Genomic DNA, 13,324 nt, shown 5'->3' with positions numbered 1-13,324 from the left:
CTTAATATATTGGCACGCACAGGCCTATGTGACAAATGATTTGTTTCACTGATAAAATAATATGCAAGACAAGCATAATGAACATTTAATTAGAATCTAGTTTGTCATAGTTTTCTTCGAATGGCGTTATTAGATGTTTGGCAATACTAAAGAAAATAATATAATAGCCTATTAAAACTTGACGCTAGGTCATATTGCTGATATGCAGGAACAGCATTAAAAAATAATTTGTTTTAAGGCCATTTAAATGACGTCCTTTATATAAATATGCATAGAAAGAAGCTAGAAGGCTGGGTGTATATAGCCTAAAATATATCAGCTTTATTGAAACCTTTACAAGACAAAATTTGGCAAACGTCAAAGGGATTATACAATAAGTGCAAAGTTGGTTGCAGTTCATGTTAGCCTAAGCATTGTGTGTGTACTCTAATAGAACATAGTTACAGTATATAGAATATATTTGTTTGCACGTGTTATAAGAGCAAACACATTAAAGTCGTGTTTTTGAGACTTCTTTTGAAGAAGAAAACGCTTGTCAGGTCAGGGAGCATTTAGGCAAAGTGGTTTTGTAGGCCTCTGTGGGGTTTCTTCATTATTTTTCCTTCAATGCTAGTTTCTCAGTTCAACCAAATTTGGCTGCGGGAGGCAAACATGCGAAAGATAATACCGCATTTAGGCTACATCCTGGTATGATTCTTCCAACAAATTGTCCGATTGTTTGCTTTCATCATGAGCGGACGGACACAGTTACATTTGTTACCGTCGACTTTAAAGTTTTCTCTCAAGGTCCACATTCAGTGCGCCGCGCCGCGCAGGGCAGAGCTCACATCACGCAGGGTTTGATGTCCTGACAGACGCTCTGGTGGTGGTGATGGTGGTGATGGTGATAGTAGGAGCCGCCAGCCGATGGGTGGAAGGAGGAGATGCCGTTAAAGTTCAACACAAAATCCTTCCTGTCGCAGACAGAGGAATGGCTCTGATAACGTGGAATTCCCACTAAATATAAGAAAGAAGACATTTTGTTACAATGGTTAAAAAAACAAAACACGAAGTGAATGTATCAAGATTAGCCTCACCTTCGGACTAAATGGCTATGAAAGTAATTTTCTTTTCATTTTTTAGCCTATTATAATTCTCCAATAAGGAAATATGCTGAAAACGTACATCTTTTGGCCTAGGGTTGTTGCAGCCTATAAGTAGACTAAACCTATATCCGTTTGTAGGCCTGCTGCTGTACAAGAAATCTGTTTTATGGAAAATGTTTCAACGTGTTTACTGAGCTGAGCAAAATGCAAACTTTTTTATTCTCCAACATTGGATTTAATTATTTGAATTTGTAAACAAAACAATTAATAAAATTGTTATGATGAGGCCACAAAAAATGTAGCCTTGACCCTGTCCCGTTTCCCTACTTGAATATTTAGAAACTTATGGTTTACTGTTGCGGAAGAGCAAAGCATTATGGCTATAAAAACAACTCCAAAGGAAAGATCTTACTCATTTTAGTTTTCATATTAGTTCAGCCAGTCATTAGAAATTATTTTTTCCCTCTCTCTCTCTCTCTCTTTGCATATAAAGCTATAGCCACTAGAACTATTTTTTTTTATAATTGTTTGACATACATGCACCTTCCAAGCATGTGGTCTGTCAAGTTGACACAACGCAATAATGCCCGCTTTGTGTGTGTGCGTGTGTGTGTGTGTGTGTGTGTGTGTGTGTGTGTGTGTGTGTGTCCCACTTCCAGTTAATTTATGTTAAAAATGCATAATGTTTATCTTAATTCATTAAAACATATATTTGATTAATAGTCAATAGCAATACGTTGTATAATTGAATATCACTGAAGAGCACGAGAATATTGTTACATGGCTGTCATGTCTCGAAATAAGCCTCAAGCCTGTCTTCCAGAAACAGAAAAATAAATGGGGAGCGCCATGCAGGCTCGTCAAGGTCATAAGGACTCCAGATGTGACGGTGTTTTTCAGAGAAAGACGGGCTTTATCCTCCAGGGCCACAGCTCACCGCCCTGCGCCCGTTTTCACAGACAACACAGGGCTGACTGACAGCTATTTCTCTACATGTGCAGTGCGCCTCTGAAGGCTGAAGACGCCGCGTATAAAGTTGTAGGCTACACGGCCTTCCGTCTGTAGTGGATACTCGGTGGTTTAAATCCTCGCCAGTGTGGTCCGACCCGCACAGTCTTTGTTTGGTTAACCTCAAAGACCCTTTTGGGCTCCAGCATTATCCGCCTCGGAGAAATCCCTAGACTTTAGTAAAGCCTCAGTGTGTTATGTTAAACTAATGAGCATGAACAAGGAAGGTGAATTAAAGCGACCAAAAAACGAGTGTTCATGTGTAATTCTATATAGCGTTTTAACTTTGTTAATTGGGCAAATATCCTACAGCATGAAACTTGCCTCCAATGGATCTCATCTGGAATTTAACCGTTTTTTCTCATCACGTGCATGGATATAGGCCTCGATGGAATATTGCGCACAAATCACCAATTCAAGCCCATCTTCATATTGCACAAATATAAATGTCTTTGTGAAGTCTGGCGTTTCTTTTATTGAATACGTTGCGAGGCCAATGTATGCGGGCTTATTTACATGTTAAAAGTGAGTCAAATCGGTCTGGAAATGTTTGGCCACGTTTAAGTGTTAGTCTACACTACATATTAATGTTAGTCTACACTACATATTAATGTTAGTCTACACTACATATTAAGGAGAAAAATAAAACGACATTAAAACAGACTAAAAAGCTAATTTGTTTTGATAAATCTCCATGCATGAATTTTAGCCATCCCTTTGACATTATTTATCCTTTCTGAATAGGAAAATCCATAATTTTAGACAGTAGATTTTTTATAAATTCGTTGAATGTTAAGAGTTTACAACGTAATTGAATTTTCAGTCCAATAAAACAGTGATTGTTGCAGCATATTGACTATAAACTGATTATAAACAACTTCATTTTGCCCGAGGAACCCACTCGACCTGATGATGATGATGATGATGATTGCCTTGCAGTTTAGGCCTGTGTGGCAGATGGGCGTGCAAGATAGAATTATTAATAGCCTATGCATCTTTGATTATAAACCCCTGAGATGAGGGGTTAATGCATTATTGCTGTCCATAATACTGGCATGATCCACCATAATCCACCATATTATGTATTTGAATTTGAAATGATTTACCTGATATGTCGGTGTTGTGGGTGTCCCTGCCGTTCTGGTGAAGATAGCTCTGCTCCAGGGAGTAAGGCGACATGCCAGAGTGTAAACCAGAGGATGCGGGGCTGCTGGAGGCTAGAGGCTGCTGTTTGATGTAGGGGGACCCGCCGGAGGACGCCCAGTGTGCGGATGTGCTAGCGTACGGGGAGTGGCCGTCCAGCGCGCTGGCCATGGCCGGAGAGGACGGCACGGGACTACTGCTGCTGTCCGGTCCATACTCTCCGTTGGACGGTACGGGACAGCTCGCCATGTATGTGGACCCCGGGCTCGGAGACATGTGGGGTACGTGGTGGCCGCCGCTCAAGCCATCATACCCCCCCGCCATTGAGTTGCTCATCATGTCCAAGTTGTAGCTATTGCCGTGACAAGCCAGAGTCGCAGATGGCGCTTGGAAGTCGAAACTCTGCGGTAGGATGGAGGTGCCGAAGCCGATGCCGTTCATCATCCGATACATGGGCTTCAGGGCTTGACATTTTCTTCTAAAGCCTCTTGGTCTGCGACGAAACGAGCCTTCCTCGAACATGAACTCACTTGCCGGATCAATGGTCCAGTAGTGGCCTTTCCCCGGCCGGCCCAGCCCTTTGGGCAGCTTGATGAAGCACTCATTAAGCGAAAGGTTATGCCGGACGGAGTTCTTCCAGCCCTGGTAGGAGCCCCTGAAGAAGGGGAACCGAGCCTGAAGGAACTGATAGATCTCACTCAGCGTCAGCCGTTTGGTGGGAGAGCTCTGTATTGCCATAACGATGAGAGCGATGTAGGAGTACGGTGGCTTCTCCGGTCGTCTTAAACCGGAGGTCGTCTTCTTTCCCTTGGCCGCGGTGGACGAGCTTTCTGTAGCGGCTTGTGGGCTCAGCATGGCGGGGTGCAGTACGCCGGACGCCGAGTTGGATCTCAGAGGAGGCGGAGGGTCCAGCTGTTGCTGAGGGGTCTCGGTCGTCATGTCAGCTCTGACGCACGACTTGCGTAGCGAGAGAGAGAGAGAGAGAGAGAGAGAGGGGGGAGAAATAAATGGGCTGTGAGATGAAATGAGGGAAAATGTTACGATCCGGTGGTCAGTGTCCCTTCAACGTCCTTTACACCGCCAGTGGTCCTCAGAATCCCAGCGCAAAATGGAGTGAAACCCGTCTCCCGTTACGCACAAATCTCCCGTTACGCACGAGTCTCTCTTTACGCATGCGAGAACGCACGCCGAGAACGCACTGTCAGATAGAGGAAGTGTGTGTGTGTGTGTGGGGGGGGGGGGGCGCTGGCTATCCACTGGAGACTCAGTGTCCACTCGGCACATGGGTCCAGTGGGTGTCACAGTGGCGCTGAGTGCTGCTCTGTGGCGCGGCGGGTGGCCATCTCCCGCCTTAATATAATCCCTAAAGTGAAGGGAACTTCGAAGACCCCTCGACTTAGTGCGCAACAGTCCAGCCAAACAAAGCTCGACCACCTATCATTCCATAAATCTTTCCCTCTGTGAGAGCCCCCCACCCCTCCTCCTCATCCTCACCCTCCGTCTGCAAATCTCCCTGAAATCAGTGACGAATAGAGCCCACCCCCCCTCTCTCTCTATCCCCTCCCTCTCCCTCTCCCTCTCCCTCTCCCTCTCCCTCTCCCTCTCCCTCTCCCTCTCCCTCTCCCTCTCCCCACCCTCCGCCAAATCTGGCCCATGTCCACTCACCGTTCGTGCAGGCGGCGCTGCAGCAGCAGCAGCCCCTCATTCTCCTACTTTCGCCCCCTCTCTCTCTCCACTTTGCAATACACGCAATTAAGCCATCTATCAAGCCACCCCAGACATCCCAATCAACAGCGCCACACGCCAGCCGCGCAAGATCAAAACGAAAGATTTTTCCCAGTCCTGCGTGAAGCCGTGATTTCAGCACGACGGAAACATTTTCCTGACGCGAAATAAGCTATACAGCGAATAGACCGGCAGCACACAATGCACAGAGGGTTTAGCCAATGAAACCATGATGCCCGACACATGTGTGCCTATACACCAGCATCACATCTGGACGAACGCAACGTCTTGAAGAGAATCGTTTTGTGTTATTTGTCTTATTTTGCTGGTAATTTCCTCCCAAACGGGTCCGGAGGATAACAAAAACAAAGTGCCGCGCTGCGCCAGGCCGGGGAGAGGAGTGTGAGAGATGGAGAGGTGGTGGTCTTCACTGTGCGTGTGTAAGCGGGGGGAGATGGAGAGGTGGTGGTCTTCGCTGTGCGTGTGTAAGCGGGGGGTTGCTCCGAGTAAATGACTTTGACATGAGTGGAAGCAGGCTTTTTCCATCAAGCCCGGCCCTGGATACCACACACAGTGCGGCAGTGTCAGCTTACCGCCCCGGGCCAGAGTGGCTCCCATGGGCCCCACGTTCATTAGAGAGAGAAAAGAGAAATTAGCCGAGCGGGCGTCGACAGTTTCCTCCCCTATGGAGACATCACACACAGATTTGTCCTACATGATGGAGTTATATATCCCATAAAGGTAATATCAACATCCGTGTTGAAGAGAATGGTCTTGCCTTTGCGAAAAGCATATCGTTTTCTGACTGTCGCTGCGTGGGCCGATGCTGACTCAAGAAGATAGCTGTGCTGCCAGTATATGTCTTGTCACTTGTTGATGTCCATATAGCCTATCAGACAATATTTCAATATAGGCTAATGAAAGCCGATTAACAGATCTTTTCCTTCCTGCGGGAGTTGTACCACACGGGTTTGATACATTAAAATAAACAACCACATTAATGAAAATAAGCAAATTATAGAAACAATATTTCCATATATTATTAATAGGATTTCACATACTAATTAACCTACGCAGACATGTGCACGCGCGCGTATATGCTACTTGACCTGCGCAGGCCGACACAGGCCTTTTTAAGTTTAGTTATAGCCTGGAGCATTTTCTGAACAATGACCACCAACAATAACCTTTGCACTTTGCACAACAAAGGATGTACGGATAAAATCATTTTCCACCATGATGACACAGAGAAGTTTGGAGGACCTAACGGCCCCAGAAATTTCCTGCGACATCAAAACTGATGACCCCCGCCGAGATCAGGATGCTTTGGCTTGCAGGAGGAAACTTTGTTCTGAGAGCACTTTGAAGACGGTCCTCTCCTTTTACGCACCAACATTACAAGTTCTTAATTTAGCCTTTTGTAAATATCAAGTGATCAACGTCCATTACAAAAGACGTGTTTTTGTGACGTGATTTTGTCTTATAGGCTGCCTGCATTCATGACTGGAAGCTCATTAGCCTATAGAGATAACAAGGACTTTTGTTTATTTTCACGTTTAGGTTAGGTCATATTGTTTTTCCTCACACAGAATATCAGACTGTTTTGGGTGGGGTTTTTTTTATAGTCCGGCCCTGAGTGACCATATATGATAGGCTATTGTAGACTGCCTATGAAGGCATAATTAAATAAAACTAATTCTACCTTTAAAAAACAGATGAGGAAAAACTATCATGGCTATTTAGAAACCAATATAATCTGCCGATCCAAATAAATTAGGGCATGCTGTTTAATGGTCTATCCCATTTGTCATGTTTTCAATTGCATATTTGATGTAATGCGAATAATAATAAAAATTCAGAAAATAAAATAACAAACACTGAGTTCTGGTCCTCAACGTAAACTAATATTCTTGTGGCTCCTCGGCTCCGCCTGCGTTTCCTGTGGCTCCGCCGGGAGCTTCAGAGCTGCCTCTCCGGGACTGGGAGGTCAGGCGCGGTTCAGTCTGCTGGAGTGACAGACTGTTTGGACTTCCTAACATTGTGCCTGCCTTAAAGTTTGGTTTCATAACACTAGGCTCAGCTATTCACTCTTGGAATAGGGCCCGAGTTCTCCTCAGGCTGCATCATGTGGACTGGGCCAACGCTGACGCCAATTCTTGACCAGTTTCACACAGGCAATTTATGCTGTGGCCAAATCGAGAGATAGGGTAGATAGTGTTTGCACGTCATGACCATGCTGATGCTGGAATAAATGATCCGGACATACAGGTGTGCTGTTCCAGTCTTTCACCTGCAGGTTGCAGCATTGTTCCTGAAAACAGCAGCACGTCTCACCTGTTACCTGTCAGACTGGAAACACTCTCCTCCTGCAGTCTGCTATACTCGATTGAAGCCACAGCCAGCCACACTGCGCTGCATAAAGACATCACACTGCATAGGAGTATACCGGGTTTAGCAAATCACAGCATATAGCCTACTGTAGGCCTACAGCCCCGTTAGTTTCTCCCAAAGATCTTAAAATGGTCAATCTTCTATTATATTGAAACTCTCAATATAATATAATATCTATCCTCATTTGATAGTATTCTGTTACATCACCACATGGCCATCTTGGTAGGAAAATAGCAGGTGATTGTAATCAATTAACAACAGGTGATTACAATCAAGTGACACAACCAGCCAATGAGCTGTGTCTATTGTAGCGCCATATTGGTAGGAAAATGCTTGTGACGTCATGGGAATACTATGAATAGGCCTATGTTACAGGATAGCCTACTCATTCAGGGGATGTGGAAAAATCGTCATTCAAAACAGGCTATGTATCCAGTCTGTAAAGGTGTTAACATTTTGTCAAATACCGAGTTCAAAAGCACCATCCTACCTGGCATACTTGTTGTTGTTGTTGTTGTTGCTGCTGCTGCCATCAATCATTTTGTAAGAGTGAGTGACGTCATCACTTGGACGTCTCAATGCATGCATGAAAACCATTGTTCTTGTCATGATTACGTTTTATAATAATAAACATCAGACTGACGACAGGACTGAAAGGTCCTTTATTTGATTCCACGAAACGTTGCAAATTAATCCGATTTACAATTGAATTTTAGACTGAAATAACAGAGATTTTTGTATGCCATTAGATTTTAAATTGAGGAGATAAACTGTCAGTCGGAATCTAAAATGGGTGGTGGGGCTGATTCTGGTCGGCTACCACAAGATATATATATATATTTTTTAATTATTTTCATCAATTCCCCAGGGGTATTGAATTTAATCGAAAATATTATAAGAACCTGCTTGGACGTTGTGTGAATATTGTGCTGCCATAAGAAAACTAGACGGTGTAAAACCACTGGTGAGGTTAGGCTCGGGTTCAGCACCGTGGAGAGCAACTAAAGCTTCCAAACAAGGATAGCCTGTATAGGCCTGCATGTTTAAGATTTTAACATATACGAATTAAGTAAATTTATATTTTTGCTAAAATGCTTGGACTGAGTACAACAACAACAACAACAACAACAACAACAACAACAACAATAATAATAATAATAATAATAATAATAGTACTACTACTACTAATAATAATTATTATTATTAAGGTGCGTCTTAGGTGCGATTCGGACACATTTAACAGTGCATTGTGGCTGTTCGTTTTCTTTCAACATGTTTTTAGTAGACCCTTAGATCTCTGATGTAATCCACTGATCAAGATTTATAAGCTCTTTATCCTTAATCACAAAATACTTTTATGATTCTGTAAATAGCTACAGTGTGTATATTGTTATGACAAAATGTATACCAATAAAGTATTAAAAAGTATTACAAAAACAATCGGATTGTTGATACAACATAAGAATAATAATACTATTTGCCTAGTCTACTACTACTACTACTACTACTACTACTACTACTACTACTACTACTACTACTACTACTACTTTAACCCTAACCCTAACCCTATTTATTTATTTATTCATCTTAATTTTTTGTTAGTGTGTGTGTGTGTGTGTGTGTGTGTGTGCGTGTGTGTGTGTGTGTGTGTGTGTGTCTCTATGTCTGTCTGTCTGTCAGTGGAGCCATCAGTTTAAGAGAAGCCGGCTGAGGCTTTCAGTTTATTTTTTATTATTAGGACTTTAGTGATTATGATTGATTATTTGAGTTGAATTTCAGAAGACTATCATTTCCCACCTCTTTGCCTCTCAAATAAAATGCTCATATGCATTAGATGTCTCTGCCGTTTTAGAGTCAGACTTTTTTCCCTATAAGCTGGTCCCCTGTATCATCAACATCCTTGATCACATAGCCTACTCTAATACCACGGATGGAAATAAACTCAATTTGTCTCTGCAATGGATACTCAATAAACATGGTGCCATTGGTTCACGTTTTTATTCATAAAAATACCAGGCATGCATGAATCAATAGGAAAACAGCATTTTCATGCTTTTCTTGTGCAGCCACAGAGGAGCATGCGCAGAGGAGCATGCGTTTCTCATCGCAGCTCGGTCAATTATGCAACAACATCTGACAACAACAATAGTTTACGCAGCAGGTCATACAAAACATCAAAATATAAATAGATTAATTTTTTTATGTTTCAACATTTGGCATTTAGTTGCCGTCATACAGTAGAAATGACCAACATGACACGCACGCACGCACGCACGCACGCACGCACACACACACACACACACACACACACACACACACACACACACACACACACACACACACACACACACACACACACACACACACACACACAGTGGAATGTCCTATTAACCGCAATTGCGTATTATTTATGTCTATTACAACACGCCATGTTTATTCACTGAAAATGACTTGTAAGTCCCAAACAGTTAAGCTAAAGCACTGAAAAGCTAAGAGAGCGGCCCATAAAAAAGTGCACATGGACAGAAAGATACCAAGTCTGACAGCAGTCCGGTGTCGCGCCTTTATGAGAGCAGGGAGTCTATATGGAAACTTGCGCCTCGCACCTTGGGCATCTTCAGTGAGGGGAGGCTGGCCTCTGCGCCGGCCAGCATGCCGTGTGATGCTGCGTGCTGGAGGTATGTGAGCGCATCCCTGCTGGGCTCTGTGCTGTACGCTGCCTCTGACAGGCTGTGGTATGTGTGATGGTGAGGGTGGTAGTTCAGAGCGTACGGCAGTAGGTGCGCCCCTGGGGGCCAGTAGAGCCGGGGCCCCGGGATACCGTCTGTGTCGATGTGGGCATCATCCCTCCTTTTAAAGGGTTTGCTGAGGATGCTGTCAATGGCGAAGGAGCTGGAGAACTTGGCCCCCACCCTCTCCTCCGGCGCGGGGAGGCGGGTGTCTTCGCTGGGGGTGTGGATGTCCGGGCTCTGATCCTGCTCCTTGGAGGACCTCTTGGCGATGCGCTTCCTCCTGCGGCGGAACACCCCGTCAGCGAAGGTGTACTCGCTGTGTGGGTTGAGCATCCAGTAGTTGTCCTTACCCCAGGGCCTGGAAGGGTCCCGCAGCACTTTGAGGAAGCAGTCGTTGAGTGACAGGTTGTGGCGCACAGAGTTCCTCCAGCCGGTGTAGCTGCCTCGGAAAAACGGGAACTTCTTCATCAGATAGTCGTTGATCTCTGCCAGAGTGAGGCGGCCGCTGCCGGAGTCCCGGATGGCCATGGCGATGAGGGCGATGTAAGAGTATGGGGGCTTGGGTCTGCGGGTGTAGGGTTTCCCCTTGCTGCTGCTGCCGTCGCCGCTCTGGGTCACAGGTGCCGGGCTGTTGGCCACGCAGTCCCCGTCCGACCCCAGCTCGTCTCCGGACAGAGGGGACGGCACACCTCCCTCGGCGTCCATGCACATCTCCAGCGGCTTCTGGACGAAGTGGAGCGCAGAAAAAACTTCAAGTTTCATTCTCCCAAAAAGATCGATCTTCTCTGTGTCACCTGTAGCACTGCAGCGCTAAGTTTCTCTTTCAGTGTCTCGTCTCAAAAACAATCTGTGAAGATCATCGGATGAAGGTGTGAGAGGTGAGCGCAGCGGAGCAGGTGTAGGAGGGCTGTCTGTCTGTCTCTGGTGTGGAGGGCTGGAGGCGCACCCTGAGCCCCGCTCTGTAGCAGCTGAATCCAGATCTGTCTCCGGAGACACGCTTGTCCTGCTATAATATAATCTCTCGACAAGGGACGGCCCACAGGCGGGGTTTGCAGCTTAAATCCATTGAAGCGATTGAGGGATATAATATGTATACACACCATTGGACGCTATACCGTGACACGCCAGCGGTTTAAATAAATAGATAAATAAAACGTGGTGGAGGAGGGGGTGGGAGGGTGCAGGCATTTTTTTTTATCCAATAGGCTCTCTCTCTCTCTCTCTCTCTCTCTCTCTCTCTCTCTCTCTCTCTCTCTCTCACTCTCTCTCTCTCTCTCTCTCTCTCTCACACACACACACACACACACACACACACACACACACACACACACACACACACACACACACACACACACACACACACACACACACACACACGCACACACACACCTGAGACTTTGAAAGGTCCGGGATGTCTCTATACCAAAGTGTTTTTCTTGAAACTAAATGTCCTTTATTCAAGATGATTATTAAATAACAAAATCCAGTTTTTGTTCATTCGTTTATTTCAGCCTGGTTCGAGGTTCAAATAGAATGTGCACTGATTGTTGAAATTCTTGAAAAGTACAAAGATGACAGAGACCTCTGAATCAGTATTTTTCTGTTTATCTGAATATGTTCCCTCTTAAGGCGAGACACGGCAAGTGAAAGCGATAATAATAATTTTCCCTATATACCTAGACTACTCTGAGCAGAAATTCGCCAATTCAGTACATACTCAACTTTTTAGTTTTATAGCCTATATTCTGAAGGTTTTTACTGAGAGGTTTGTTCATATAGTCATATCATTCATATCCTGATTTATATAATGTATTTTTTATGATTTCTTTCCTCATACTCTGAGCCAGAATTGTCCACTTAAGCACTCGCACCAAACTTTCCAGTTTTATTCCTATCTTCTGGAGGTTTTTACAGAGGGGTTTGTTCATATCATTCATAACTGGATTTATACAACATTTTATTCCCCAAAACATGGCGAAAAGGATTTTTTTAATGACTGGTATTTTCTTATAAACAGATATATCCAAAATCCCCTCTCTAAAAACCTTTGGCTCTATATGTCAACAAAATGAAACAAGAATTTTGAACCTGGTTTTATCCAATCAGATTTCCGTCCTGGAAAAGTATGCAAATTACTGCACATTGAACTTATCATTTGCATATTTAAACATACATTTCAGAAAACTTGTACGAGCAAAACTTCTGCACACATAAGTTGACAGGTGCATGCGTCGGAGAAGGGAAAGCAGACTGCATCCAAAGAAAATTTGGATGCAAAACATTGTCTCCAAGAAGAGTCTGATGAAGGTCGTTGTAGCCTACCAAAACGTTCTTCCTTTGTTGAATAAATCCTTTTTTTGCAAGTGGAGACAGTGTGCGGAAGTTCTCTCTTCTTTAGAAAACTTGTAATACAAAAGAAACGTCTTAATGTGAGTAATCAATTGGGGAAGTTTCATGGTGATATCTATTAGTTAACAATTTTACTATATTCACCTGTAGTGTCTCACCATACAGTAAATGAATGCTCATCCAGGGAACACAGCTACAAGCAATCTTGTTGTAAGATGATAGCAGGTTGCTGTACAACTGTAGCCCAAGTCTATAGTAACTTGACACTATTGGAAATAAAAAAATACTATTAAGTAGCCTATTAGCCTACTATAAGGTCATAAACTCATTACCATATACACATTATTGAGTTATTGAGTACCACTAACACCCAGCAGGAGAGACAGAGTGGAGATAATTAAATTCAAACAGAGAGGGAGAGGGCTTAGTGGCACTGGCAGGTAGTGGAAGTTTGTGGAATCTCAGTGGATATTCCGTGGCTATTTAGTGGCAGCTATAGTCAGTGGTTAGTCAGTGGCAGCTAGTGGTTAGTCAGTGGCAGCTAGCGGCTAGTCAGTGGCAGGTAGTGGATAGTCAGTGGCTAGTCAGTGGCAGCTAATGACTAGTCAGTGGCAGCTAGCAGTTAGTCAGTGGCAGCTAATGACTAGTCAGTGGCAGCTACCAGCTAGTCAGTGGCAGCTAGTGGTTAGTCAGTGGCAGCTAATGACTAGTCAGTGGCAGCTAGCAGTTAGTCAGTGGCTAGTCAGTGGCAGCTAATGACTAGTCAGTGGCAGCTACCAGCTAGTCAGTGGCAGCTAGAGGTTAGTCAGTGGCATCTAGCGGCTAGTTAGTGGCATCTAGCGGCTAGTCAGTGGCAGCTAATGACTAGTCAGTGGCAGCTACCAGCTAGTC

General features: G+C 44.3%; 2 protein-coding genes across 2 annotated transcripts; both read right to left on the bottom strand.

Moving 5' to 3' along the window:
• Positions 1–355: 355 nt before the first annotated feature.
• Positions 356–4,175, bottom strand: LOC310786906 (forkhead box protein F2-like; the record flags this gene model as incomplete). The annotated part of the gene is made up of 2 exons (XM_083648241.1): positions 356–996; positions 3,200–4,175. The coding sequence occupies 2 exons, from the start codon at positions 4,173–4,175 to the stop codon at positions 824–826; spliced, it is 1,149 nt and encodes a 382-aa protein (XP_083504367.1). The 3' UTR covers positions 356–823.
• A 5,156-nt stretch (positions 4,176–9,331) lies between these two features.
• On the bottom strand, positions 9,332–11,094 carry LOC310786911 (forkhead box protein Q1-like). Its single transcript, XM_083648247.1, has one exon. The coding sequence runs from the start codon at positions 10,844–10,846 to the stop codon at positions 9,917–9,919; it is 930 nt and encodes a 309-aa protein (XP_083504373.1). The 5' UTR covers positions 10,847–11,094; the 3' UTR covers positions 9,332–9,916.
• Between the last annotated feature and the right edge of the window lie 2,230 nt (positions 11,095–13,324).

Source organism: Poromitra crassiceps (genome assembly GCF_964638095.1).
Source record: "Poromitra crassiceps genome assembly, chromosome: 12".
Classification (NCBI taxonomy): domain Eukaryota; kingdom Metazoa; phylum Chordata; class Actinopteri; order Beryciformes; family Melamphaidae; genus Poromitra; species Poromitra crassiceps.
The sequence above is the reverse complement of the archived record's forward strand: the minus strand, read 5'-3'. Positions and strand labels throughout refer to the sequence as shown.